Below are 24,613 nucleotides of genomic sequence, written 5' to 3' on the forward strand. Positions count from 1 at the left end.
CTTTAGTTTAATGGAAAAACATAAAATGTCACTTACGTTACTTTGCCAAAAATGTATCGATATAAAAATTAAAACTTTATCAGTACTAATATTTTAGTTACACCATTCGTAGCTTCTAAAATTTGCAAGCCAACGAATCGCCAGAGCAAAAAAGGCTGAGGGAGATCTATCAAGTTGCATCTCACTACCCACCTGTCCAGCACCATAAAATTCCAACAAAGATTAGTTCCCATACTCAGAATAGGAGTAGAACTAATAAAAATAATAAATAATCATTTCGTTGTGAATCGAAACAAGAGCCGTCTTATCTTAGTCAGTTCAGATAGTGCCAAAAGTGCTCTAACTAGTTTTGACTTCGACTCTTGTTGACAATAAGTTGTAGTTCCGACAAGAGTCAAACCTAGTGACAGCACTTTTGGCACTATCTGAACTAACTAAGATAAGACGGCTCTTGTTTCGATTCACAAGGAAATTATTATTTATTATAAACCATCACTTTTTCATGCTGGTTCAGGAACTATATTGGCCTTGTGTATACATTAACAAGTTTAATACAAGGTTTTGGTGATATCTTGTTCATTCTTTTTGATAAAAAGTAAAATGTTAGTGTTAACTTTGTTAAAAAATGTTTAAACTTTGAACTCATACCACATACCTCTGATAAAATAGGGCGTATTAATACTGGCAGTATTAATGTTGTCACTGGAGTTTCATCTCCCATTGTCATATTTTCTGGTTTTAGGATAATTATATTCACCTATTATCTCGAATTGAACTATTCTAATCAACTATATTCTATACTTGAAAAGATAAGAATGATAATATAAAAAACATTTCTGAAAACAAAAAATTTATCAACAAATGTCACGTCACGTCTCACGTCAAATTGCATTGTCCTCTTCTTTTTGAAATACCAGTATATTTTGTGATTTCTAGCTCCTTTTTAAATACGAGGGTATTTCGAAACATATTTTAAATTAAACAAAACGATACGATACATTTTTTGAGGATGATTTAGAAGCGAGGCCCCATTAGTGCGTTGCGTTTGCAACGGAACAACGCATCGGGACGAGGCCCCATCAGTGCGTTGCGCTGCGTCAGTGCGTTGCGCTGCGTCGATCGTCGATCAGCCCCTAGATTCCGTGCACTGTAGATATCTACATGTCGCTTTCTATCGATATTTGAATATCAAAATATTTGAATTTTTAGCTTTAATTGAATTATTTTCTAGTTTTGCTAGGTTATACTCTAATTGATAAACTAGAGCAAAACTAGAAAATAATTCAATTAAAGCTAAAAATTCATATATTTTGATATTCAAATATCGATAGAAAGCGACATGTAGATATCTACAGTGCACGGAATCTAGGCCTTGCGATTGCGATGTTTCAAAGGATCGACGGACAACGGTGTCAAATCTCAAACATTCATTATTCATGTCCGATATTTAACAGTATATTTTTATCACCCCGTATATCACATGAGCCAATTTGTTATATAATAATTACATGTACGGGCAGGGCCGCCGAGAGGGCGGTACAGCCGGTAAGGTGCCCGGCGTCGACCAGACCAAAGAAGTAATTTTGTCCCGTTTTTTTTTGTCTTCACTAATGTCCATAATATGTTTAATTAATCCTCGGCTATATTTAACATGACAATAAATCACAGAAGTCAAATGCTGCAGTGCAGTCAGATAACTCCCATACATAGTGTGACCAACTCCAATTTAGTCGAATTCGGGACAAGACTGAAAAAACTACCTAACATCCGGGACTTTTCAATGAAAATCGGGCCATTTTTTTTAAATATAAAGCTGTAATATCATAATTTTATTGATTATTTAACATTTTTATGTTGACAAAATTTTTTTTGATGGAATGGGTTGTAATGATAATTACATTTTTATTAGTTTTTGACGTTTCGACTTCCAATCCGGAAATCGTTATCAAAAAACGAAAAATTAGAAAATCAACTAATGTTGGATTCCCATGTAAATTGAACCTTGGGATAAAATATAATTATCATTATTTGATATTCATGTTTTTAAATGGTCTTTTCAGAAGACGATAATTAAAAAATACAGAAACCGGAAAAAGTCAAGAGTTTGAGTTTTCGTAGAACTATATAATACGACGATATAAAATGCATGCGTTTTGGATGTGGTATTAGTATAACAGTCTAGAAATTGTCGACTTTTTTTCGTCCCACCAATTCAATTTGATGTGAATTCTTAGAGAAATGATGTATTAAAAATTTTAAAATGGAATTTTACCGAAACGTTGAAAATTCGGATGGCCCGGAAGCCTTGTCCGGGACGCCGGGACACAACTTCGTAATTCGGGCCATGTCCCGGATTCTTCGGGCTAGTTGGTCACACTATATGGATATGGAGATTAAAAATATATTAAGGCTTCTAGAAGATTTACAAAAAATCAGAAATCGATTGAAGAATATAAAGGGTCAGAATCTAAGGGATCAGGTCTTCCATTGTTGAAGAATCTAAATTAGTTACCAGCAAATATGGAGTAAATCCAGAATTTACATAAAATAAAGAAAAACGGCGCAAGAAGCCAGTGAGATTTTTTGACGATTGTCTGGGCCCAGTAGTGATGCGACTGATAATTTTGAGGCCGACACAATATTTCGCTGTGACTATATTTAATTTTGTCAAATAATAAGCAATTTAACCAGAATATTTAATGCGGAAAATGAAATTCATTCGCTGTTTAATTAACATTTTGTGGACATTCCGAGATAACGATGACGAGAATATTAAGAAAAAAATTGATATATTGCGCAAGTTTTATGAAGAAGACATCAGTGAAGAATTGATACATGGAATTTTTCATTTGAGAGCGATATACAAGGATAATATTGGTAAATCTCAACTTTCTCCAATCTTCTTCTTTACGCGCTATCTCCGCGAAGAAGGTTGGCAATCATCATTGCTATTCTAACTTTTGACACTACAGCCTGAAAGAGTTCAGTTGAGCTGGATCCAAACCATTCTCTGAGATTTCTCTGCCAGGACATTTTTCTTCGACCTATGCTGCGCCTTCCTTGAGTCTTTCCTTGCAATTTCTCCAATAGCTTTACTTAATAAAATTAAACATCTCAAATTAGATTCATTATTTCCTAACGTCATTATTGCGTTAAGAATATTTTGCACATTGCCGGTGACAGTCGCAGAAGCGAAAAGATCCTTTAGTTTTCTTTCCCGCATAAAGAATGCTGTGATATCTACATATGAAACAGGATTGGTTAACTCGCCTATCAACTTTGTGCATTGAGAATGATTTGGTAAAATCACCTGTATTATAAATATTTTCACTATTATAAATATAATCAAAATTTAATAAAGCTTATAAAGTTAAAATAAAAAATAAAATTAAAATTAAAATAATAAAAATTTATATTTAAAATGTTTCTTATTACATTTTTTTACTATTGATAATTTTATTTCTATAAAAGTTGAACAATTTCTTTCGGGGGGCCGTTCGCCACTTCTTGCCGGGGACCGCTCATTCCTCTCGGCGGCCATGTGTACGGGTTTCTAATTTAGTTCACGAATTGTAAATTGTAAACAATAATTCGGGCAATTGCATTATTTAATTTTATGATCACATATTATATTCTTTGTTCCCAATATTTGTAAATATACTCAGCGCGTGGCTTGACACCAATACTAAGTGCCACCGCTGAGAAAGAATGCACATTTAGAATCATTCTCTAGAATCAGCTCCACCAAGCAACATGTGCCTATAAACTTACTCCTTCGAGTCACTTAAGGGCTCCAGGGCACGGGTTGTGTTAGAGTGTGGTGATTATTATACATCACTATTTCATCATTATTTTCTCATCGAGAAAAAGGAACATCGAGGTAGAAACGAGACTCGATAAACCTACGACAACAGTCCACACCAAACAAACCCAGTAGCAGATAGACGACGCTAGGCCCGGGAGAGCAGAAATAGGAGAGCCGCAGAGCATCCAGAACGGAAACTACAAACAGGAGAGCCGCAGAGCATCCAGAACAGAAACTACAAACAGGAGAACCGCAGAGCATCCAGAACAGAAACTACAAACAGGAGAGCCGCAGAGCATTCAGAACAGAAACTACAAACAGGAGAGTCGCAGAGCATCCAGAACAGAAACTACAAACAGGAGAGCCGCAGAGCATCCAGAACAGAAACTACAGCCAGGAGAGCCACAAAACATCCAGAGCAGAAACCACAACCTGAGGAGCGACTCAACGCTCAAGGAAAGAAAACAACCGTAAGTTTTTGAATAGATTACATTTTCCAACATTGCACGCATCGTATATCATAGCTAAATATTCATATCTAAATATCATATCTAAAAATTCACAAACGGTCCATTCTGTACAATATTTTTCATGTAAATTTAAATTATTTCACTTATACATAAAGTACTTATCTAATAATAATAAACGGGGGTTATCTTTAAAAATAGTTATTATACATTATACATTTATCTTAATTCGAAAGTTAGGTTAATAAATACGTACACATGCATAATTTTACTAACACATTGTAACTAAGAATTTTCATTTTTTTATGTATTTACGTGACTACAAAATATTGCAATTCAGTCACCTAATTATTTAAACTGACCTAGGGTAAACTGACGATTTAGTTACAAGGTCAAACAGTACATATTTTTCTATTACGTAACCTCAAGGCCTCAGTAATTAGCGGTTAGTATTACAGGTGTTTATAAATATACAAGTTGAATCAGATTGATTGAAAATAAATCATTTAATAGCGTATAAAATTGTTTACTCCTGGATAAAAGTAGGTAAATTTAAACATGGAAACTGTATACGGAAAGCAGGGAGAGATCGGAGCAGAGATATGTAAACAGGTATCGAATCTTAAAAAGGATTCTGCTTCTCGAAGAAATCAACAATATATTAAAGAGCGTCAGGATAGGTTGGAGGATTATTGGACAAGATTTTTAAATAACCACGAAAGGCTATCAGAGGGAGGTGCAACGAAAGACAAATACTTTGAAACAAAATATTACGATCAAGTCTTTAAGACATATATTGAGGGTAAAACCCTACTGGAAGAATATGGAAGAAACCTGAAAAGAGGAAAAGCACCAAAAGTAAAGGAGATACAGATAAGAAAACAAAGAATCGAGGAATTATTACGGCAAGAATATGAACAAGACTTGCAGGAGGATGAAGAATACATGGAAAAGGTAAATACACTTGTGATCGAAGCAACAGTAAATGAGGAGCGGTATCGACCGAGAAAATAGCGGCCCACCTACTCAAAACACGAAACGAGGAGCGGTATCGATCGAGAAAGTAGCGGCCTACCCACTCAAAACACGAAACGAGGAGTGGTATCGACCGAGAAAGTAGCGGCCTACTCACTCAAAACACGAAACGGGCAAAGAGTGACAAAACACTCGTCCCAACCAAACAGAAAACTCCAAAAACCGAAGAAACAGTAGGTATAGAGGGAGAAGAAAAAGTGTACCAAACGGACACATACCTAAATACACACACAAAACAATACAGTTCAATACAAAACATCGATTGACGGAACGAACGTGAAAATGTAATACAGGAAAATTACAAAAATAACTCCAAAAGAAGATAAACATACATAAACAAAAACTGCAACAAAACTAACGCCAGGAAAAAACGTGACACAAAGACGTACCGTGACAAAAGTTACAGAAATATAAAAGAATACGAATCACAGGACACGCAGATGTACCGTGATAAAAATCACAGAAATACAGAAGGAAATGGACGTCGTGATACGAGCATGTATCGAGAGTAAACTTACATTAAAATGAGCGAAAACAAGAAAAATTATAAAAATACAAATAAATAGGAAAGAGAAAATTCTACGAGGAGGTATCAATATAGAAACTATACAAATATGAAGAAACATGAAACATATAAAAGAAGGACTTATCATAATAAGAATAGGAAACAGAGAAAAAGAGGAGCACAGCAAGCTCAACAAGGAAGAAGAAATAAACAATGGACTCAGGTGACTTACAACCACCGTGAGCAACGGGAAAATTAGGTGCCTGATGCAAATTTTTTTCGGGTATGTATGCAAACTAGATAGGGATTGACCTTAAGGGTTGAAAACTAAGTCGTGTAAGATGATGCTAAGAGGTAGACTTAGGGTGGTAATTCGGATCCCACTCGGTTGAGACCTGCATATTTAACACGACAATGGATTGTTTACATGATGGATGAAATAAGCAAACGGAACTGGGAATTATGCAATTAGGATATATATTGTTATCATCTGCTTTCTATTACTTTTATTTTAATTGAGTATTTATTTAATTAATTATTGAATTGACGCAAATCATACATAAACAATTAATAAAAAATCTCAGGGTGCCTTTTTGTCATAAAAATTAACTAAAATTATCTCTTAGGTTATACTTATCCTTTCTTGTGGCTTCAGTATCTCTTAGTTGATCCTTATCGGGATAAAATAGGAAAAGGAAATAAACAGAAAAATCATAAATAAGCACATACAAATACCTTTATTATCAAAAGCAATGCTCTGAAAATCTATCATTAAATCCTGTGGGCATGATTGTCCAAATGAAACTTTTACCATATAATTAATCTAATTTAAACAAATATTTATCGCCTGTTCCTGATACCATTTATAAAGTAAGCTAAACAAACAAATTTAGGTATTTGCAAAACTACTTATACTTCCTATTAAATTATTGAAATGTTGGAACCTTAATTCATATGCTTTTACGCAAATATTTTAACTTCTGATTATAAAGAACATCTATCACATAAGTTATTGACTGACCTTTTTGATTCACACACAATGATGTCTCCTCTTGACCCAAACAGCTCTCCCTTGTTGATTATGTTAGGCTACCAATCAAAGCCCTCTCCGTTCTCAGCATCGATCCAGCAGCATACCAGCAACTATTTCTCCAAAACACAAGCCAGGCCGCTTTCGACCAGTCGTTCAATAAACTCCAAAACTCTCTCCTCTCTTTCTCTCAATAATAATCTCCTGATACCCAAGTATCTTTTTTACTTGGTGTCACAAATAATTTTAATAACTATAGTTCTTGTAACTTACTCTCTTGGACTTTACAGAATCAAAGAGGTTTTTCTTCTCAATTTGATTTGTCTCTCGTTCCACTTTTCAGCTACTCTCCACTATCAAACAACCACTAGTACTTGCTTCTGAACTATACGCGAAAACTTTCGACTGCCTTTCTCGGATGCCGACCACACAATGAATCTTTCTTTTCCAAACTGTCTCAACATTCAAACTTCCCTTTCCCCATTCCAAATTGCCAAGCAAATCAGAAACTTTTCTCTTTCCACATTCCTCTTTTTCATTCGAAAAACCAAGCATTCTTTCAAACAATACTTCTACTCATCCTAATCACTTTCCGGAAATTATACAAATACTCTTGTGATTAAAACAAACAGACTTAAAGTTCCAAATCTCTCTACCTATATTTTTCTAAAAACTAATAATTACAGCTACCTGTGGATCTTACCTTTCCCGTAACAAACAATCTTTTTAAATCATAATCCGAAATAAATTGTATTTTCACTTCACTTTGTTTACAAATGTCTTTAAGTCTTCAGGGAAAAACTGATTAGGATAGACCCACTGCGTAAAAGCTACCTTATACTAAATAGTTACAAATCAATATACAGGGTGTATCAAATTTATGTGCCCGCGTTATAATTAAAAAATTAAAATTGTTACTCTATCTTTGATTGATAATAATAACATAATATATATATATATATATATATATATATATATATATATATATATATATATATATATATATATATATTTAAAAACATTTTGGATCTTTGATTCTATTAGAAAAATTTTTCCCAGCCCGAAATGGTGGATGTGTGAATTGTCCGTAAGGGGATTTTTCCACATTCTCTATTTCATCTATTTTATATATAATATATATATATATATATATATATATATATATATATATATATATATATATATATATATATATATATATATATATATATATATATATATATATATATATATATATATATATATATTAAATCAGCTATAACGCTGCAGATGGAGGAATTTTTTCCCTCGCCCCAAGGAATCTAATAACTATATTAGATTATTTTACACTTTCTACAAACTTATACAACTCCCGTATACAACTACAGGGTTGAAAACTTAGTACTTCAATTATGGACCGAACAAAAGAATAATACAAAAAGGAGACCAATATAATTAGTACATAAACTCATACACACAATGCTATAATTATAAGAATATTAAATACAGAATAATACAACCCTCTAATAATAAAATCAAATATTTTTTATTTCTCGTAATAAAACACGACCTTCATTATTAACCTACATAATATGTTTACTTGAAGTAATATAATTCGAGTATGTTACAAAACATAAACAGATCGAGATTCAGCAAGCACAGCAAACACTAAACTAGTAGAGTTGCTTGGATGACATAAACTACAATTAAATATATCTACGTAAAAATAATCCGAGAGCTCGTAGCACAATTCGATAATATTAATAATAAAATTTCTTACAATCCAACAATACGATTATAATAATAAGAGAATACAATAATAATATTATTCTTAACACATTGAAACATATATCCCACTCAATAACTTTATTTACAAAAGACTAAGTTTTCACTCTAATGGCATATAACATATCCCACCAGAATGAAAACAATGGGAACCTTCTCTGGTTACACCTCCGAGGCTTCTACAATTTGCAAGCCATACGGATGCTGAGACTAAGGAAGATGAGGGAATTCTACAATTTACAATTCACGTCACATCTGCTCAGCGCGGTAAAGTTCCAACGAGACTGGTTCCCTTCATACTCCACACAGAGTAAATGTAAATCAAAAATGAACAAACATTTTCAATTTCGTTGCAAAACGAAAATACAGCCGAACCATATTCCAGTCCAATCAGAGAGTGCTGCAAGCACCTCTACCGGTTTCGAAACTTATTAGTCTCTCATCAGGAGGCACATATGCTGCCCTCCCTGATCCAACCAAAACAAACCCCAGCGTGCAGTCCCGAATTGCAACGAACGAAATGGCATAGATGCCCTAGCGGCAACTGCTAGCAAAAGACTAAGTTTTCACTCTAATGGCATATAACATATCCCACCAGAATGAAAACAATGGGAACCTTCTCTGGTTACACCTCCGAGGCTTCTACAATTTGCAAGCCATACGGATGCTGAGACTAAGGAAGATGAGGGAATTCTACAATTTACAATTCACGTCACATCTGCTCAGCGCGGTAAAGTTCCAACGAGACTGGTTCCCTTCATACTCCACACAGAGTAAATGTAAATCAAAAATGAACAAACATTTTCAATTTCGTTGCAAAACGAAAATACAGCCGAACCATATTCCAGTCCAATCAGAGAGTGCTGCAAGCACCTCTACCGGTTTCGAAACTTATTAGTCTCTCATCAGGAGGCACATATGCTGCCCTCCCTGATCCAACCAAAACAAACCCCAGCGTGCAGTCCCGAATTGCAACGAACGAAATGGCATAGATGCCCTAGCGGCAACTGCTAGCAAAAGACTAAGTTTTCACTCTAATGGCATATAACATATCCCACCAGAATGAAAACAATGGGAACCTTCTCTGGTTACACCTCCGAGGCTTCTACAATTTGCAAGCCATACGGATGCTGAGACTAAGGAAGATGAGGGAATTCTACAATTTACAATTCACGTCACATCTGCTCAGCGCGGTAAAGTTCCAACGAGACTGGTTCCCTTCATACTCCACACAGAGTAAATGTAAATCAAAAATGAACAAACATTTTCAATTTCGTTGCAAAACGAAAATACAGCCGAACCATATTCCAGTCCAATCAGAGAGTGCTGCAAGCACCTCTACCGGTTTCGAAACTTATTAGTCTCTCATCAGGAGGCACATATGCTGCCCTCCCTGATCCAACCAAAACAAACCCCAGCGTGCAGTCCCGAATTGCAACGAACGAAATGGCATAGATGCCCTAGCGGCAACTGCTAGCAAAAGACTAAGTTTTCACTCTAATGGCATATAACATATCCCACCAGAATGAAAACAATGGGAACCTTCTCTGGTTACACCTCCGAGGCTTCTACAATTTGCAAGCCATACGGATGCTGAGACTAAGGAAGATGAGGGAATTCTACAATTTACAATTCACGTCACATCTGCTCAGCGCGGTAAAGTTCCAACGAGACTGGTTCCCTTCATACTCCACACAGAGTAAATGTAAATCAAAAATGAACAAACATTTTCAATTTCGTTGCAAAACGAAAATACAGCCGAACCATATTCCAGTCCAATCAGAGAGTGCTGCAAGCACCTCTACCGGTTTCGAAACTTATTAGTCTCTCATCAGGAGGCACATATGCTGCCCTCCCTGATCCAACCAAAACAAACCCCAGCGTGCAGTCCCGAATTGCAACGAACGAAATGGCATAGATGCCCTAGCGGCAACTGCTAGCAAAAGACTAAGTTTTCACTCTAATGGCATATAACATATCCCACCAGAATGAAAACAATGGGAACCTTCTCTGGTTACACCTCCGAGGCTTCTACAATTTGCAAGCCATACGGATGCTGAGACTAAGGAAGATGAGGGAATTCTACAATTTACAATTCACGTCACATCTGCTCAGCGCGGTAAAGTTCCAACGAGACTGGTTCCCTTCATACTCCACACAGAGTAAATGTAAATCAAAAATGAACAAACATTTTCAATTTCGTTGCGTTTTAACTTTATTTACCTTTACCTAATCTAAACTTTGATTTGAATGTTATTGATTTAATTCTGATTCAGATTTAACTTTGATTTATTACCTAAGGTGTTGCAGTTGGAAAAGTATTATTTGTTCAAAGACTAGTGTCTTTACATCACATATTATATTAACCTATCATTGTAAAATACTGTATCAGTATCATTGTAAACTTTGAGCACTGAATCATCCGTTATTACTTATTTCGCCCGGGCAGTATGTCAAATCTCAAACATTCATTATTCATGTCCGATATTTAACAGTATATTTTTATCATCCCGTACATCACATGAGCCAATTTGTTATGGTATAATTACATGTACGGGTTTCTAATTTAGTTCACGAATTGTAAATTGTAAACAATAATTCGGGCAATTGCATTTTAATTTGATGATCAAATATATTTCTTTGTTCTCAATTATTTGTAAATATACCCAGAGCGTGGCTTGACACCAATACTAAGTGCCACCGCTGAGAAAGAATGCACATTTAGAATCATTCTCAAGAATCACTTCAACCAGGCCAGAGGTGGCCTTAACTTCAACCAATATGTAGTATCATTAGTGTCTTCAACTAAAGCGTGTACAAGTAACAAGTCAGTATTCAAAGTTCTCCCGGGGTAATAACCCTTAGTGTCGGTCTTATAAATAAACTCTCGAATTGCTATTTGGTGTTTCCCTTATCTGAAGAACAGCCTCCACTGAGCCCTAGTAATTATACAACGGTGTTCTTCGATGGCACATGGCACTGTCATCGCAAGGCAGGTGTGGCATATAATGCGTTGTTCCGTTGTGACGTCGCAACGCATTAATGGGGCCTCGCCAGTGGCGTAGCTGAGTGGCCCGCAAGGCGGGGGTGGGAGGGAGGGGGCGACGTTAGGAGGGGCCCCTTAAAGCCTTCATGCTCAATAGGTATGCGAAAAATTCCCAACAAATATTATTTGACATTTATTAAAATTTTATATTATTGACATAGTTTCTTTAAAATAATTTATTCATCTATTCCAATGGTTCCCAACCTTTTTATGTCTGGCGACCCACCTTCCGAGGTTTTTTCATATTCGTGACCCATCCCTGACCTCCATCGGTTGTAATCATGACACATTTGGATCAATTAATTCCATTTTCGCGAATAAAACTATCCAAGGAATCTAAAATGTCTTGGCCAGTTGTAGTGATGTTTAGGGCAGGGGCGGCTAGTGATAGTAGAAGGTGGTGAGGCACACTATACCCGAGGAATTTTATTATGATGGTTAGCTTTTCTTTAATGACCGGAAGGTCGATTTTGTGACGTCATAACGCTAGGACAAATAATCCCGGACAAAAAATCCCTGGACAAAAATCCCCAGACAAATAATCCCCGGACAAAAAATACCCCACAAAAAATCCCGGGCAAATAATCTCCACAAATTATTTAGACAAAATATCCCCACAAAAAATTCCGGACAGAAAATCCTTAAGAAATATTTTCTTCCGATTAGTTCTCTAAAAGCTTTCCCGTGAATGCGATCGACTCAGATGCTTTCAGCCTCAGTGTATAATGTATATAGTCCAGAAAGCCACTGCGCATCCGCTAGGAAAAATATTCTAATTCGGATTTTTTGCACAATCTTACTCAAAAAGGACTCCTTTTAACAAAATTTCATGTTGCCAGGGCCAAAAGGTGGTCAAAAATTTTTTAAACGTTTTTTTTTTGTTTTTTTCCTAAAATTATTTTTTTTGCATGCAACAAAGTTTTTTTAGATTTTTTGAATCATTCCAAACAGAAAAGGTCTTTAGTGACTTTTCTCTAAAAATGAGTTTTTGACGTATAAGCGATTAAAAATTGAAAAATTGCGAAATCGGCCATTTTTAACCCTCAAAAACTATGTGAAAAAGTTAAAATTTGAATGTTTCCAAAGTAAGTAGATATTCTTTAAACATCGATTCATGAAATCCCGAAGAGTTTTTTGCAATACAATATTCAAAACTCCTTTGTTTTTTAATTGATAATCAAGCGTGCGCGACACTATTTTCCACCGACAGTATGGTGCAAATAAAAGGAATAAATTCGTTATTTCGTAGACCGGCGACTTTAAGGAAAAATCCCGAAACAGGTCGATTTGTATTTTTAAGTTACGATATTATGGCATATATGATATACTAGTGACGTCATCCATCTGGCCGTGATGACGTAATCGATGATTTTTTTAAATGAGAATAGGGGTCGTGTGCTAGCTCATTTGAAAGGTTCTTCAATTCTCTATTTAGTAATATAAACATTTATATAATTATTTATACAGGGTGTCCTTCTAATTCTTTTTTGTCAAATAATTTAATTTAATAAAAATTTTTTGGAGACCCTGTATAAATAATTATGTAAATGTTTACATTACTGAATAGAGAATTGATGAACCTTTCAAATGAGCTACCACACGACCCCTAGTCTGATTTAAAAAAATAATCGATTACGTCATCACGCCCAGACGGATGACGTCACTAGTATACCATACATGCCACAATATCATAACTTAAAAATAAAAATCGACCTGTTTCGGGTTTTTTTTCTTCAAGTAGCCGGTTTACGAAATAACGAATTTATTCCTTTCATTTGCGCCATACTGCATACACATGCAACGGTGGAAAATAGTGTCGCGCACGCGTGATTAGAAATTAAAAACAAAGGAGCTTTGAATATTATATTGCAAAAAACTCTTTGAGATTTCATCAATCGATGTTTAAAGAATATCTACCTACCTTGGCAACATTCAAGTTTTCAGTTTTTCACATAGTTTTTGAGCGTTAAAAATGGGCGATTTTGCAATTTTTCAATTTTTAATCGCTTATATGTCAAAAACTATCATTTTTAGAGAAAAATCACTAAAGACCTTTTCTGTTTGGAAGGATCCAAAAAACATAAAAAAAACTTTGTTCCATGCAAAAAAAATAATTTTAGGAAAAAAACAAAAAAAAAAACGTTTAAAAAATTTTTGACCACCATTTGGTCCTGGCAACATGCAAATTTGTTAAAAGGAGTCCTTTTTGAGTAAGATTGTGCAAAAAATCCGAATTAGAATATTTTGCCTAGCGGATGCGCAGTGGCTTTCTGGACTAATAGAGTTATTTTGAATTCCAATTCCATATCAAAAACTTCAAATTTTACGTAACAAAAGAGTGCGAGTTTTTTCAAAAATCGTGGAAGAAATGGGAAATGAGGTAATGCTGTGAGAATCATGTTCCAATATTATTTGCTTAAATTTTTTGCACACTCTGATTTGAATAACTATGTTCAAAACATTGCCATTGTCCAAAAAAATTTGTGGAGATTATTTGTCCGGGTAGCCGAACCCTCGCTAGGGCGTCTACAGAACGGCGCCGTATTTATTTTAATGCTTGCAAATGATGTTAAAATATTAAATAACAATTTTATTCGCAAAAGAATAGCAACGAAAGCTCTAAGCCTCCAACAGGTTCACACTCATCGGGGCTGTTTTTTAGCTAAAAATAATTACTATATACCACATATCAAACCAATATGAATCAGATGTTTCGCCCTTCCTTGTTCTCATCAGCATTGTACAGCCATATTAAGAAAACTTTACATTCTGATACATACAACTGATTCTGTTAATATAATCAGTTGCCAAAATGAAATTATTGTACGCAAACAATATACCCATAAACACGTGATAATTTCATTTTAGAACCAATCTTATATTGTAAATGTATTGAATATAGGGAAACACAAACAAGCAAGTAAGCAAATTACCGTTACATTATAAGATTGATTTTTATGTTAAGTAAACTAAGAGTTAAACTTCGTTTTTTTGGTATTTTATTTTATGTTTTTTTTTTATAAAAGCGTACTTATAAGAAAATAACGCATTATAAAAGAAAGCATGATTTCTAAATTTTTTATTTATTTGTCTAACTGGCATTAATAAATGCCACACAGCCAGTACCTATGACATTGATAAAATCTTCTAAACATAATCTAAACTTCTAAACTAATATAAAACTATATCTAAAAATACTTTACAAAACTACAATACAAGCGTCCATAGCAAATAAGGGAAGCAAGGTCATAGTCCACAGAAATAAGATTTTTCTCATCCCCCTCCAGGCCGAAACCAAATTTTTTGAGTATTAATGTCATCTATATTAATAACCTTTATGTTTCCTGCAGCCGATTTTGATGATATACGCTGTGAGCTCGTACGTAGAGGGGATATTTATAAATTCGCGAGCGCCAGTAGTGGCAAGTCTGTAAACGATTACCGGAAATTTGACATAAATGTCAAAGTAATTAATTTAAAATTAAAAACATTAATTATAAAAAATACTAGTTGGTCAAAGCTGTGGTATATATTTTTACCTTAAATATACTTACGTTTTAAATACTGAATTTACGTTTTTTAATGCTCCGTAATATCTGATTATAAATTAATCTATATTAATCTTAGCGCCATCTACACGATAATTGTGAAAGTATCCGAAGTATTACAATTTAATTACTTTTTAGCGTTGTAAATATTAAGCGATAACAATTAAATAATAAATTTAAAAATTACCGGTGAAAGTTGAATTAGTAATCCGCCAGGAGCGACACCAGCGAAGCTCAGACCGTATAGGTACATAGTTATAAACAAATGAAGATCAAAAACGGTAAATTTTCGCTTTTTTCGTCTATAACCAAAAAGTTAAGCATTTTAAACAAATTTGAGGGTAAGAAACTCTATGAATATGTCTCGCTGAATATGTCTATCCTTATTAGTTGCTTAGAAAATTGCAAAATAAATAATAAATTTTGAGTTTTTATAAATATTCATAACTTATGTAAAAAATAACTTAGAACCTTCTTATTACACGAATTGCTGAGACTTCTGGTGCTTAAATTATATTTTAAATTTCAAAGCGATTGGCCAAATAGTTTAAAAGTTATTTAATTTGTTTATTCCAAATTAATTTTTTTTGCAACACTATAAGTCAGAAAATTATGAGGTTATAGTAAGACTTCTGACAGATTATGGAAGAAGAACATTTATACTATTGACTTAATTAAAAAAAAAATGACAAAAAGTAATTTTAAACAGTGAAAAATTATTTTGCAAAAACACGTCGATTTTTTGCTTACTTATAAACAATTAGAATAACCTTTTAACCGTCACCCGTAGAAAAATTATTTTTTCATATTTGGAAAGACTGAATTTTTATACACATTTAGAAAGAAAAACAATTGTCCTAGGACAATTAGGGACGAAGTTAGCTCCCCTTTTTTTAATTCACATGTTTTTGCATAATAATTTTGCAGTATTTAGAATTATTTTTGTCATTTTTTTTAACTAAATTAATAGTATAAATCTTCTTCTTTCATAAACTATCCAAAGTATTAGTGTAACTTCATCATTTTCTGACTTATAGCATTGCAAGAAAAATTAATTTGGGATAAACAAATTAAATACCTTTTAAACTATTTGACCAATTGCTTTAAAATTTAGGGTATGATTTAAGCACCAGAAGTCTCAGCATTCCGTGTAATAAGAACGTTCTAAGTTAATTTTTACATAAGTTATGAATATTTATAAAAACTCAAAATTTATGATTTATTTAGCAATTTTCTAAGCAACCAAAAAGGATAGACATATTCAGCGAACGCCATATTGAAGTTTTTTTATATGATTTATGAGTTTCTCACTCTCAAATTTGTTTAAAAAAACATTTTGGTTATAGACGAAAAAAGCGAAAATGTACCGTATTTTGATTTTCATTTGTTTATAACTATGTATATCATCAAAATCGGCTGCAGGAAACATATAGGTTATTATTATAGATGTCCATACTACTCAAAAAATTTGGTTTCGGTCTGGAGGGGGTTGTGTCACCAACAGGATATTTTTTTCCTTATTTCTCTGAACTATCAAGTACCTACCTTCATAACTAAAAAAACACATGTTTGAAGCATGCCTCAAGGATGAATGAATTTCGTTCCCAGAATTGGTGGCACATTTTTCAAATTTTGCCGCTTTTCAGCCGCTTTTACTGTCCCATTTTAAGAAATGGTAGTATGCTAGACAAGGAGGTTTGAAGCAAGCCTCATCTGTAATGATTTGAGAAAGTTGGAATGAGATGCATGATGCATATAATACTGGCACGTGGAAGACGGATACAAAGATAAAGAGTCAGGGCCGTACCGATTTTAATTGTTTTCATAAAAATAAAGTTATTTAGGAAATTTCAAAAAGCTAAATTATATTTAAAAAACTTATTATAAAATAACGTAAATAGTCGATTGATATACTGGTGAGGCACTGCCTCACAGGACAAGCCGCCACTGGTTTAGTGTGTGGCAAAATAACATTTCTTCTTCAACTGATCCATTGAAACTAAACCTTACTAAGCATAACAAATTAACTTTGTTAGCAATATGTGTACTTTCGTCTAATTGTAAATAATAAAAGGCATTTTCTTTCATAGCAGATATTAAACTCTCCTTTACGTTAACAGACATTCTCTTGATTCGACGTTTCACTGTAGTGTTGGATAGGGGTATTTTTTGAAAACTTTTCAGTTCTTTGAAAAACATCAAAGGTTTTATTTAAGGTTTCTAGATATCTAGTTGAAATGTGGTTGAAATGAATTTTTGAAGGTTTCATACTTTTTAAAGGTTTAGCGAACGGCTCCACGAGCGAAAAGTTTACGCCAGCAGTAGCCGTAAAACGAACTTAAGGTTCCGCGGAACGGAATAGCCGAACTGAACCGACTACGCATAAGTCCTGTAGTCGGTTCAGTTCGGCTATTCCTATTCCGTTCCGCGGAACGTTAAATTCGTTTTACGGCTACTGCTGGCGTAAACTTGTCGCTCGTGGAGCCGTTCGCTTAACCAAGGTTTCGAAAAAAAAAAGGAGTACGTTGTGGTTCTTCTTCCGTACATATGAACGTGAAAGCGCATTAAAGGTATTCAGGACAATATTTTCGTAATATTTTCTTTCCTTTCTTAACATTTCAAAATACTGCTAGATTGCTAGAAGATGGACGAATAAGATCACCTTCGCCAGTAGATTGCACAAGACCCATTTTTCAGGCAAATTTCAAAAGTAGTGAAAACTTTTAAACTAATTTTAAACGAAAACAGCATTAGAAAGAGTATCAAGCCACTGTCGTATGTTATTACTTGGGCAAATACCAGACTGAGAACAAGAACCGAGTGTTTGGGTCCGAGTAAAGGAGAGCGAGTGGGAGAAAACCGGTCTGTATGCTAATCAGCTACTGTAAGAGCCATGCCGCGACCCACCTGAAATCCATTCGCGACCCACTAGTTAAAAAACGCTGATCTATTCAATTAGTTATTGCCAATGTGCTAATTAAATAAGCCAATCATATAGTGCGATACTCAGCATATAGTGCGACCCGCCGCCACGGCGGCTAAGGGTCGAGTGGATGTGCATAATTAACAATTAAAAATAATTTAAATGTTTAAACTTCAATTTAGGCACTTGACACCTCAAAAATAATAATTTACACATGAGTTTTCAAGCTTCGAAAATACTTATTTTTGTATTTTTCAGATTTTAAATCGCTTATAACTCGAAATCTATAAAGTATTGAGAAACATAACAGATCTTTTTTGTTTAGATGACCCAAAAATGCTGAAAACATATTTTCGGGGACAAAAAAGGTGATGGTTTAAATTTGTTAACAAAAAATTATTGTTAAACAATTTCTGTTCAAAAATTTCGGCCGGCACCCTTCTGATTTGTTTATAGGGATATTGTTTAATAATAATCCGCAAATACACCGAATCAGAACAACCAGACACATATTGTATTAAATCCGGACACCGGAAGTGTCATAGATTTCCGGAACGGACCATCAGGGAACATAATTGGTAACCCCTGGTCTAGAGTATGTATAGTTTGTGTTGTTTATAAGAAATATAAAAACCAATAAAACGCACTGTATACAAATAAATAATTTTATTTATATACAAAATTACAGTAAAATCAACAAAGTCCACTAAAGAAATCTGAAGCATTTTTTATATTAGAAGATGGTAGATTATTCCTTAGTTCCTTCTTTTTATTGTATTTTTTGTGATTGATTTTCTCAAAATCTTCAAAATATTGTATATTCCAAAACTTGATATCATTGTTATGACTACTTGATGCTATAAACTGCCCTGTATTACAAATGTCCACGTTTTCAATAGATAAATCATGCTGACCCACAATGCCCAAATGTCTATGTGGGAAAAGATGTGTAGCCCTAAGATTTCCATCCTCACAAGCAGTAACTACAATATTTTCTGTGATAGGCACAAGAGAATTTATGGATGTTTTTGGGCCTGGGAAAATATCACTATGAAGACCAAATTCTTCCCAGTTGTAGACAAACAGTTTACCCTTAGATGATCCTGAAACAAGTTTTGTTTCTGTCCTGAATGTTCCCAAACATGTCAATTCTTCCTCATATTCTTCAGACTGCATATGAATTTTTCTAAAACAAATGAAAGTTATATATTATTATATTATGCAAATAATACAAAGAGTCAAAAATACAACAGCTTTTTAAATAAAACTTGTAAACCTCTAATGAAAAAGATAACTTGTTTTTTTTGTATTCAATTTTATTTTAACATCTAATTCCTCAAATAATTTTTATTTGTTTTTTTTTTCAATTACCCGTCAATTACCGGTCATATAACCCGTATGCTCGCCAATGGTGAATATAAAATTCTTAATTGTATCTCAAAAAATGCGCAATAACTACCTCTTAAAACTCACCAAATTTCGTTTGCATATCTCAACCGGTTTTAGAGCAATCAATAAATCGTCAGTTTGTAAGAAAAATTTCAATACCCCTTATCTTGGAAACGAAGCAATATGCATAGGTACATCTATTATTAAATTAAATATACAACTAATTTTAAAATCTATCACAGTAATTTTCTTACCCTAGCAACTTTCTTGTACCAAATTAATTTTTAGTCAAATTGTATTTACGAGTAAGATCAGTTAATAACTTTTTAATTTACACCTACATCTTGAGAACTTATAAAGTATGCTTTGAGTTAAATGTAGCTGCCAAATTATTGATTAAAATAAATAGTATCTAAAGAGGCAATCAGCCCTGTGATAAAATTTGCATTAAAGTTATGATAACTATAACGGATAACTATCTCCATAACTATTTACATAAATTTCATGTAATGTATCCGTCACCGTTATGTGAGTGCGAGAGATTGATCGGAACTTGGCACAGGATGACAGGATGGGAAGATACCCATAAAAGCAGCGTTACCAGAGTTGGTACAATTGTACCAATTTGATACAAATAACTAAACTTTTGATACTAAAGTATTCTAAAGTAAAAACCTAAAATTTTGTGATATAAGAAAGGACCCCGCACAAACCTCATGGAAAATAGGTCCCAGTGGATTTCGTTCATACTTTGGGAAAATACTCTTTGAAGCATCCTGATAAAAAGTTCTCATGGGCACAACTCAATCGTATGAAGGATTTTCAAGATATAGAGGTACAAACTCGGAAAATTATAAGATTTACGGGGTATTCCAATTCCGTGAGTTACTGGTTATTTGGCAACATGTAGAAGTTTGGATCAAGGAAAAGTACTAGTAGTCTATGATTTTTTCCTGGCTATCCAATGGCGCCCTTTACTTTGACCTTGACCTTCAACGGACGTCATCTTCTAGAGTTTCTAGGGTTTTCGGCATTCAATTGATATAAACAGCTTACTCATGAGTTTTTGGGATCGCTAAACACGAATATGCCATTAGAATTGCCCTCCGGATGACGTGGTGGCCAGGGCCTTTGCAAGGGACGTCATCTTCTAGAGTTTTGATGGTTTTCGGCATTTAATTGATGCAAATGAATTACTGGAGGGTTTTTTGAGGTCGCTAAACACGAATATGCCACCAGAACCGACTCCCGGAGCACCTGATTTCCAAGGTCAATGAAAGGGGCTCCTGGAGTTTCGAGGGTCTTAGGTACTATATTAATGCAAACGGATTAGTTAAAGGTTTTTGGGGTTGCTGAACACGAATACGTGATTAGCACAGACACAGGAGCACCTGGTGCCTAAGACAGGTTAACTTCTGGAGTTTCGGAGGAATCAAATGGATTACTCTTAGGTTTTTGAGGTTGTTTGAACATGCATACACTATCAGATCCGACCCACGAATCACATTGTGCCTACGGCACAATACGATCACGTATTCGTGTTCAGCAACCCCAAAAACCTATAATTAATCCGTTTGCATCAATGTAGTACCAAAGACCCTCGAAACTCCAGGAGCCTCTTTCATTGACCTTGGAAACCAAATGCTCCGGGAGTCGGTTCTGGTGGCATATTCGTGTTTAGCGACCTCAAAAAACCCTCCAGTAATTCATTTGCATCAATTAAATGCCGTAAACCATCGAAACTCTAGAAGATGACGTCCCTTGCAGTGGCCCTAGCCACCACGTCATCCGGAGGGCAATTCTGGTGGCATATTCGTGTTTTGAGATCCCAAAAACCCATGAGTAATCTGTTTATATCAATTAAATGTCTAAAACCCTCGAAACTCTAGAAGATGACGTCCGTTGAAGGTCAAGGTCAATGTAAAGGTCGCCATTGGATAGCCAGGAAAAAATCCTAGACTACTAGTACTTTTCTTGATCCAAACTTCTACATGTTGCCAAATAACCAGTAATTCACGGAATTGGAATACCCCGTAAATCTTATAATTTTCCGAGTTTGGACCTCTATATCTTGAAAATCCTTCATAGGATTGAGTTGTGCCCATGAGAACTTTTTATTAGGATGCTTCAAAGAGTATTTTCCCAAAGTATGAACGAAATCCACTGGGACCTATTTTCCATAAGGTTTGTGCGGGGTCCTTTGCTTCAAATAACATTAAACGATGTTTTTTAAGTTTTTGTACAAAATGTGTTGGTTTAGTACATTGTGTGTCACTACTCCAGTCATTCCAGTGCAATTACAAAAATTTCTCTGGCAACACTGCATATACAGTCCCTGCTCAATTTATTGCATTTACAAAAATTTCTCTGGCAACACTGCATATATGTAAGTAAATATGGTTCTATGTTTATTTCAACTTATATTCAACAATTATCTCGATTTGATTTTTGTATGATTTTAAAAATTGTATTACCCTTCTATTCTTAAATTATTAGCTTTACTTTTCAATTTTATTTAAAGTTTTAATTTTATTATTACCTACGGCTTTTAATTGTTATTTGAGGTCTATTTTTTTGATATTTTTAATTTTGTACTGCTTTATATTTGATATTAAATTAATAACATGACGCACAAAATCCTAGGACAACCTGAAGCAGTGTTCGCCCCTGCAAAAGATCAACCTAACCTTACACATCTTTACATAACTACAGAGTTATCTCATAACTTGAAGTTTAACGTCGCATTATAAAGTGACTATTGATGTATCAGATAATCCAAGAACTGTCAAGAAATAACGCAAGTAGTTAAGTTAAATATGATAAATCACACCAATTCAAGGATTATAACTTAACTACAGGATAACTTTACGTTATATTTAACGTGAGTGATTCATCACAGGGCTGAATAAGAAGAATAATTGCTAATAATTGTATTTCCAAAATTATTTACCTGTTTTGTAAATCTATACTTATAATGGAACCATCTCCACTGGAACAGACTAGGTAATTTTTGGCATCATTTGTTACCATATCACTAATATAATCCTCATTTTTCTTTGTTTTGTATATTTGTTTATCAGATTTCTCTCTCATATCCCAAAGTTTTATCATACCATCATCATCCCCTACAATTAAAAGGTTTAAAAAACTTACAAACAATAAACCCATTATCAGTGTCATTAACATGTCATTAGCAATTGCTCCCAAGAAAACTTGTTTTACAAGTAAATATCAACAATAATTAATTTATAAAGTTATACAGGGTGTCCCGAAAAGATTGGTCATAAATTATACCACACATTCTGGAGTCAAAATAGTTCGGTTGAACCTAACTTACCTTAGTACAAATGTGCTGATAAAAAAGTTACAGCCCTTTGAAGTTACAAAATGAAAATCGATTGTTTTCAATATATCGAAAACTATTAGAGATTTTTTATTGGAAATGGACATGTATCATTATTATGGCAGGAACATCTTAAAACAAAATTATAGTAAAGTTTATGCACCCCATAAAATTTTATAAGGGATTTTGTTCCCTTAAACCCCCCCAAACTTTTGTGTACCTTCCAATTAATTCATTATTGTGGTGTCATTATTTAAACACAACGTTTTTAGAACTTTTTTGCCTCTTAGTATTTTTTCGATAAGCCAGTTTTTATCGAGATGCGGGTTCTTTTTTAATATATTTACATAAAAATTTTAGGGGGATTTTGTTCCTTTAAACCACCCAAATGTTTGTGTACGTTCCAATTAAACTATTATTGTGGTACCATTAGTTAAACACAGTGTTTTTAAAACTTTTTGCCTCTTAATCTTTTTATGATAAGTCACCTTTTATCGAGATGTGGCTTCTTTTTCAAAATATACCTAAAAATGTAAGTTATAAATAAATTTTCAGATTATTAACAGGTGTGTATACAGTGAGCACGTAAAGGTTGGAATAAATTCATTTTCTCGATAATGGACGATTTTGGAAAAAAATCCCAAAACAGGTCAATTTTTATTTTTAAATTGCGACTTTTTGGCATATGTATCATACTAGTGACTTCACCCATCTGGGCGTGATGACGTCATCTTAAAAAAATTTTAAATGAGAATAGGGGTCGTGTGATAGCTCATTTGAAAGGTAATTTAATTCTCTATTCAGTAATATAAACATTAACATATTTATTTATACAGAGTGTCCAAAAAAAATTTTTTGAATTAAATTTATTGACATAAAAAGAAGAATGTGTGTAATTTATTTAACTCACAATACATTTTACTGCTATCAAAAAACAGGAAATAATGTTTATTTGACAAATAAATATTGTTTTTTGCTTAAATTCAATATCAAAGCCGCCACCCACCTTCCTCTGGACAGTTTGAACATTTAGTTTAAGCGAAAAGCAATGAATATTTTTCAAATAAACATTTTTTCTGTTTTCTGAGAGCAGTAAAATGTATTTTGGATTAAATAAATTACATGCATTCTTCTTTTTGTCAATAAATTAAATTAAAAAAATGTTTTCTTGGGCACCCTGTACAAATAATTATGTAAATGTTTATATTACTGAATAGAGAATTAAATTACCTTTCAAATGAGTTATCACACGACCCCTATTCACATTTAAAAAAATCATCGATGACGTCATCACGCCCAGATGGATGACGTCACTAGTATGATATGTATGCAAAAAAGTCGTAATTTAAAAATAAAAATTGACCTGTTTCGGGATTCTTTTCCAAAATTGTCCATTCTCTAGAAAATGAATTTATTCCAACCTTTACGTGCTCACTGTATAACATACTTAACCATATACAAATATGTGATGGATTCGACTAATATTCAAAATATCTCGATAAACACTGGCTTATCAAAAAAGTACTAAGAGGCAAAAAAGTTTTAAAAACATTGTGTTTAACTAATGATGCCACAATAATAATCTAATTGGAACGTACACAAAAGTTTGGGAGGGTTTAAGGGAACAAAACCCCCATAAAATTTTATGGGGTGCACAAACTTCACTTTCATTTTATTTTAAGATGTTGCTGCCATAAAAATTCCACATGTCCATTTTCAATAAAAAATCTCTAAGAGTTTTCGATATATGAAAAAAAT

The 24,613-nt window shown here is 33.8% G+C and overlaps 2 protein-coding genes across 2 annotated transcripts in view; both read right to left on the minus strand.

The window, feature by feature from the left end:
• LOC126890587 (programmed cell death protein 10) overlaps positions 1-1,104 on the minus strand; it is a 63,128-nt gene extending 62,024 nt beyond the window's left edge. The window contains exon 1 of the mRNA XM_050659653.1: positions 656-1,104. Within this exon, the coding sequence (XP_050515610.1) occupies positions 656-727 (72 nt within the window). The 5' untranslated portion in view covers positions 728-1,104. The remainder of the gene's footprint in view (positions 1-655) is intronic.
• A 17,670-nt stretch (positions 1,105-18,774) lies between these two features.
• Positions 18,775-24,613, minus strand: part of LOC126890773 (WD repeat-containing protein 55 homolog) — an 18,500-nt gene continuing 12,661 nt past the window's right edge. The window contains exons 2-3 of the mRNA XM_050659961.1: positions 22,463-22,637; positions 18,775-19,309 (exon numbers count right to left, since the gene is read on the minus strand). Of these exons, the coding sequence (XP_050515918.1) occupies positions 18,817-19,309; positions 22,463-22,637 (668 nt within the window). The 3' untranslated portion in view covers positions 18,775-18,816. The remainder of the gene's footprint in view (positions 19,310-22,462; positions 22,638-24,613) is intronic.

Source organism: Diabrotica virgifera, chromosome 8 (assembly GCF_917563875.1).
Source record: "Diabrotica virgifera virgifera chromosome 8, PGI_DIABVI_V3a".
Lineage (NCBI taxonomy): Eukaryota > Metazoa > Arthropoda > Insecta > Coleoptera > Chrysomelidae > Diabrotica > Diabrotica virgifera.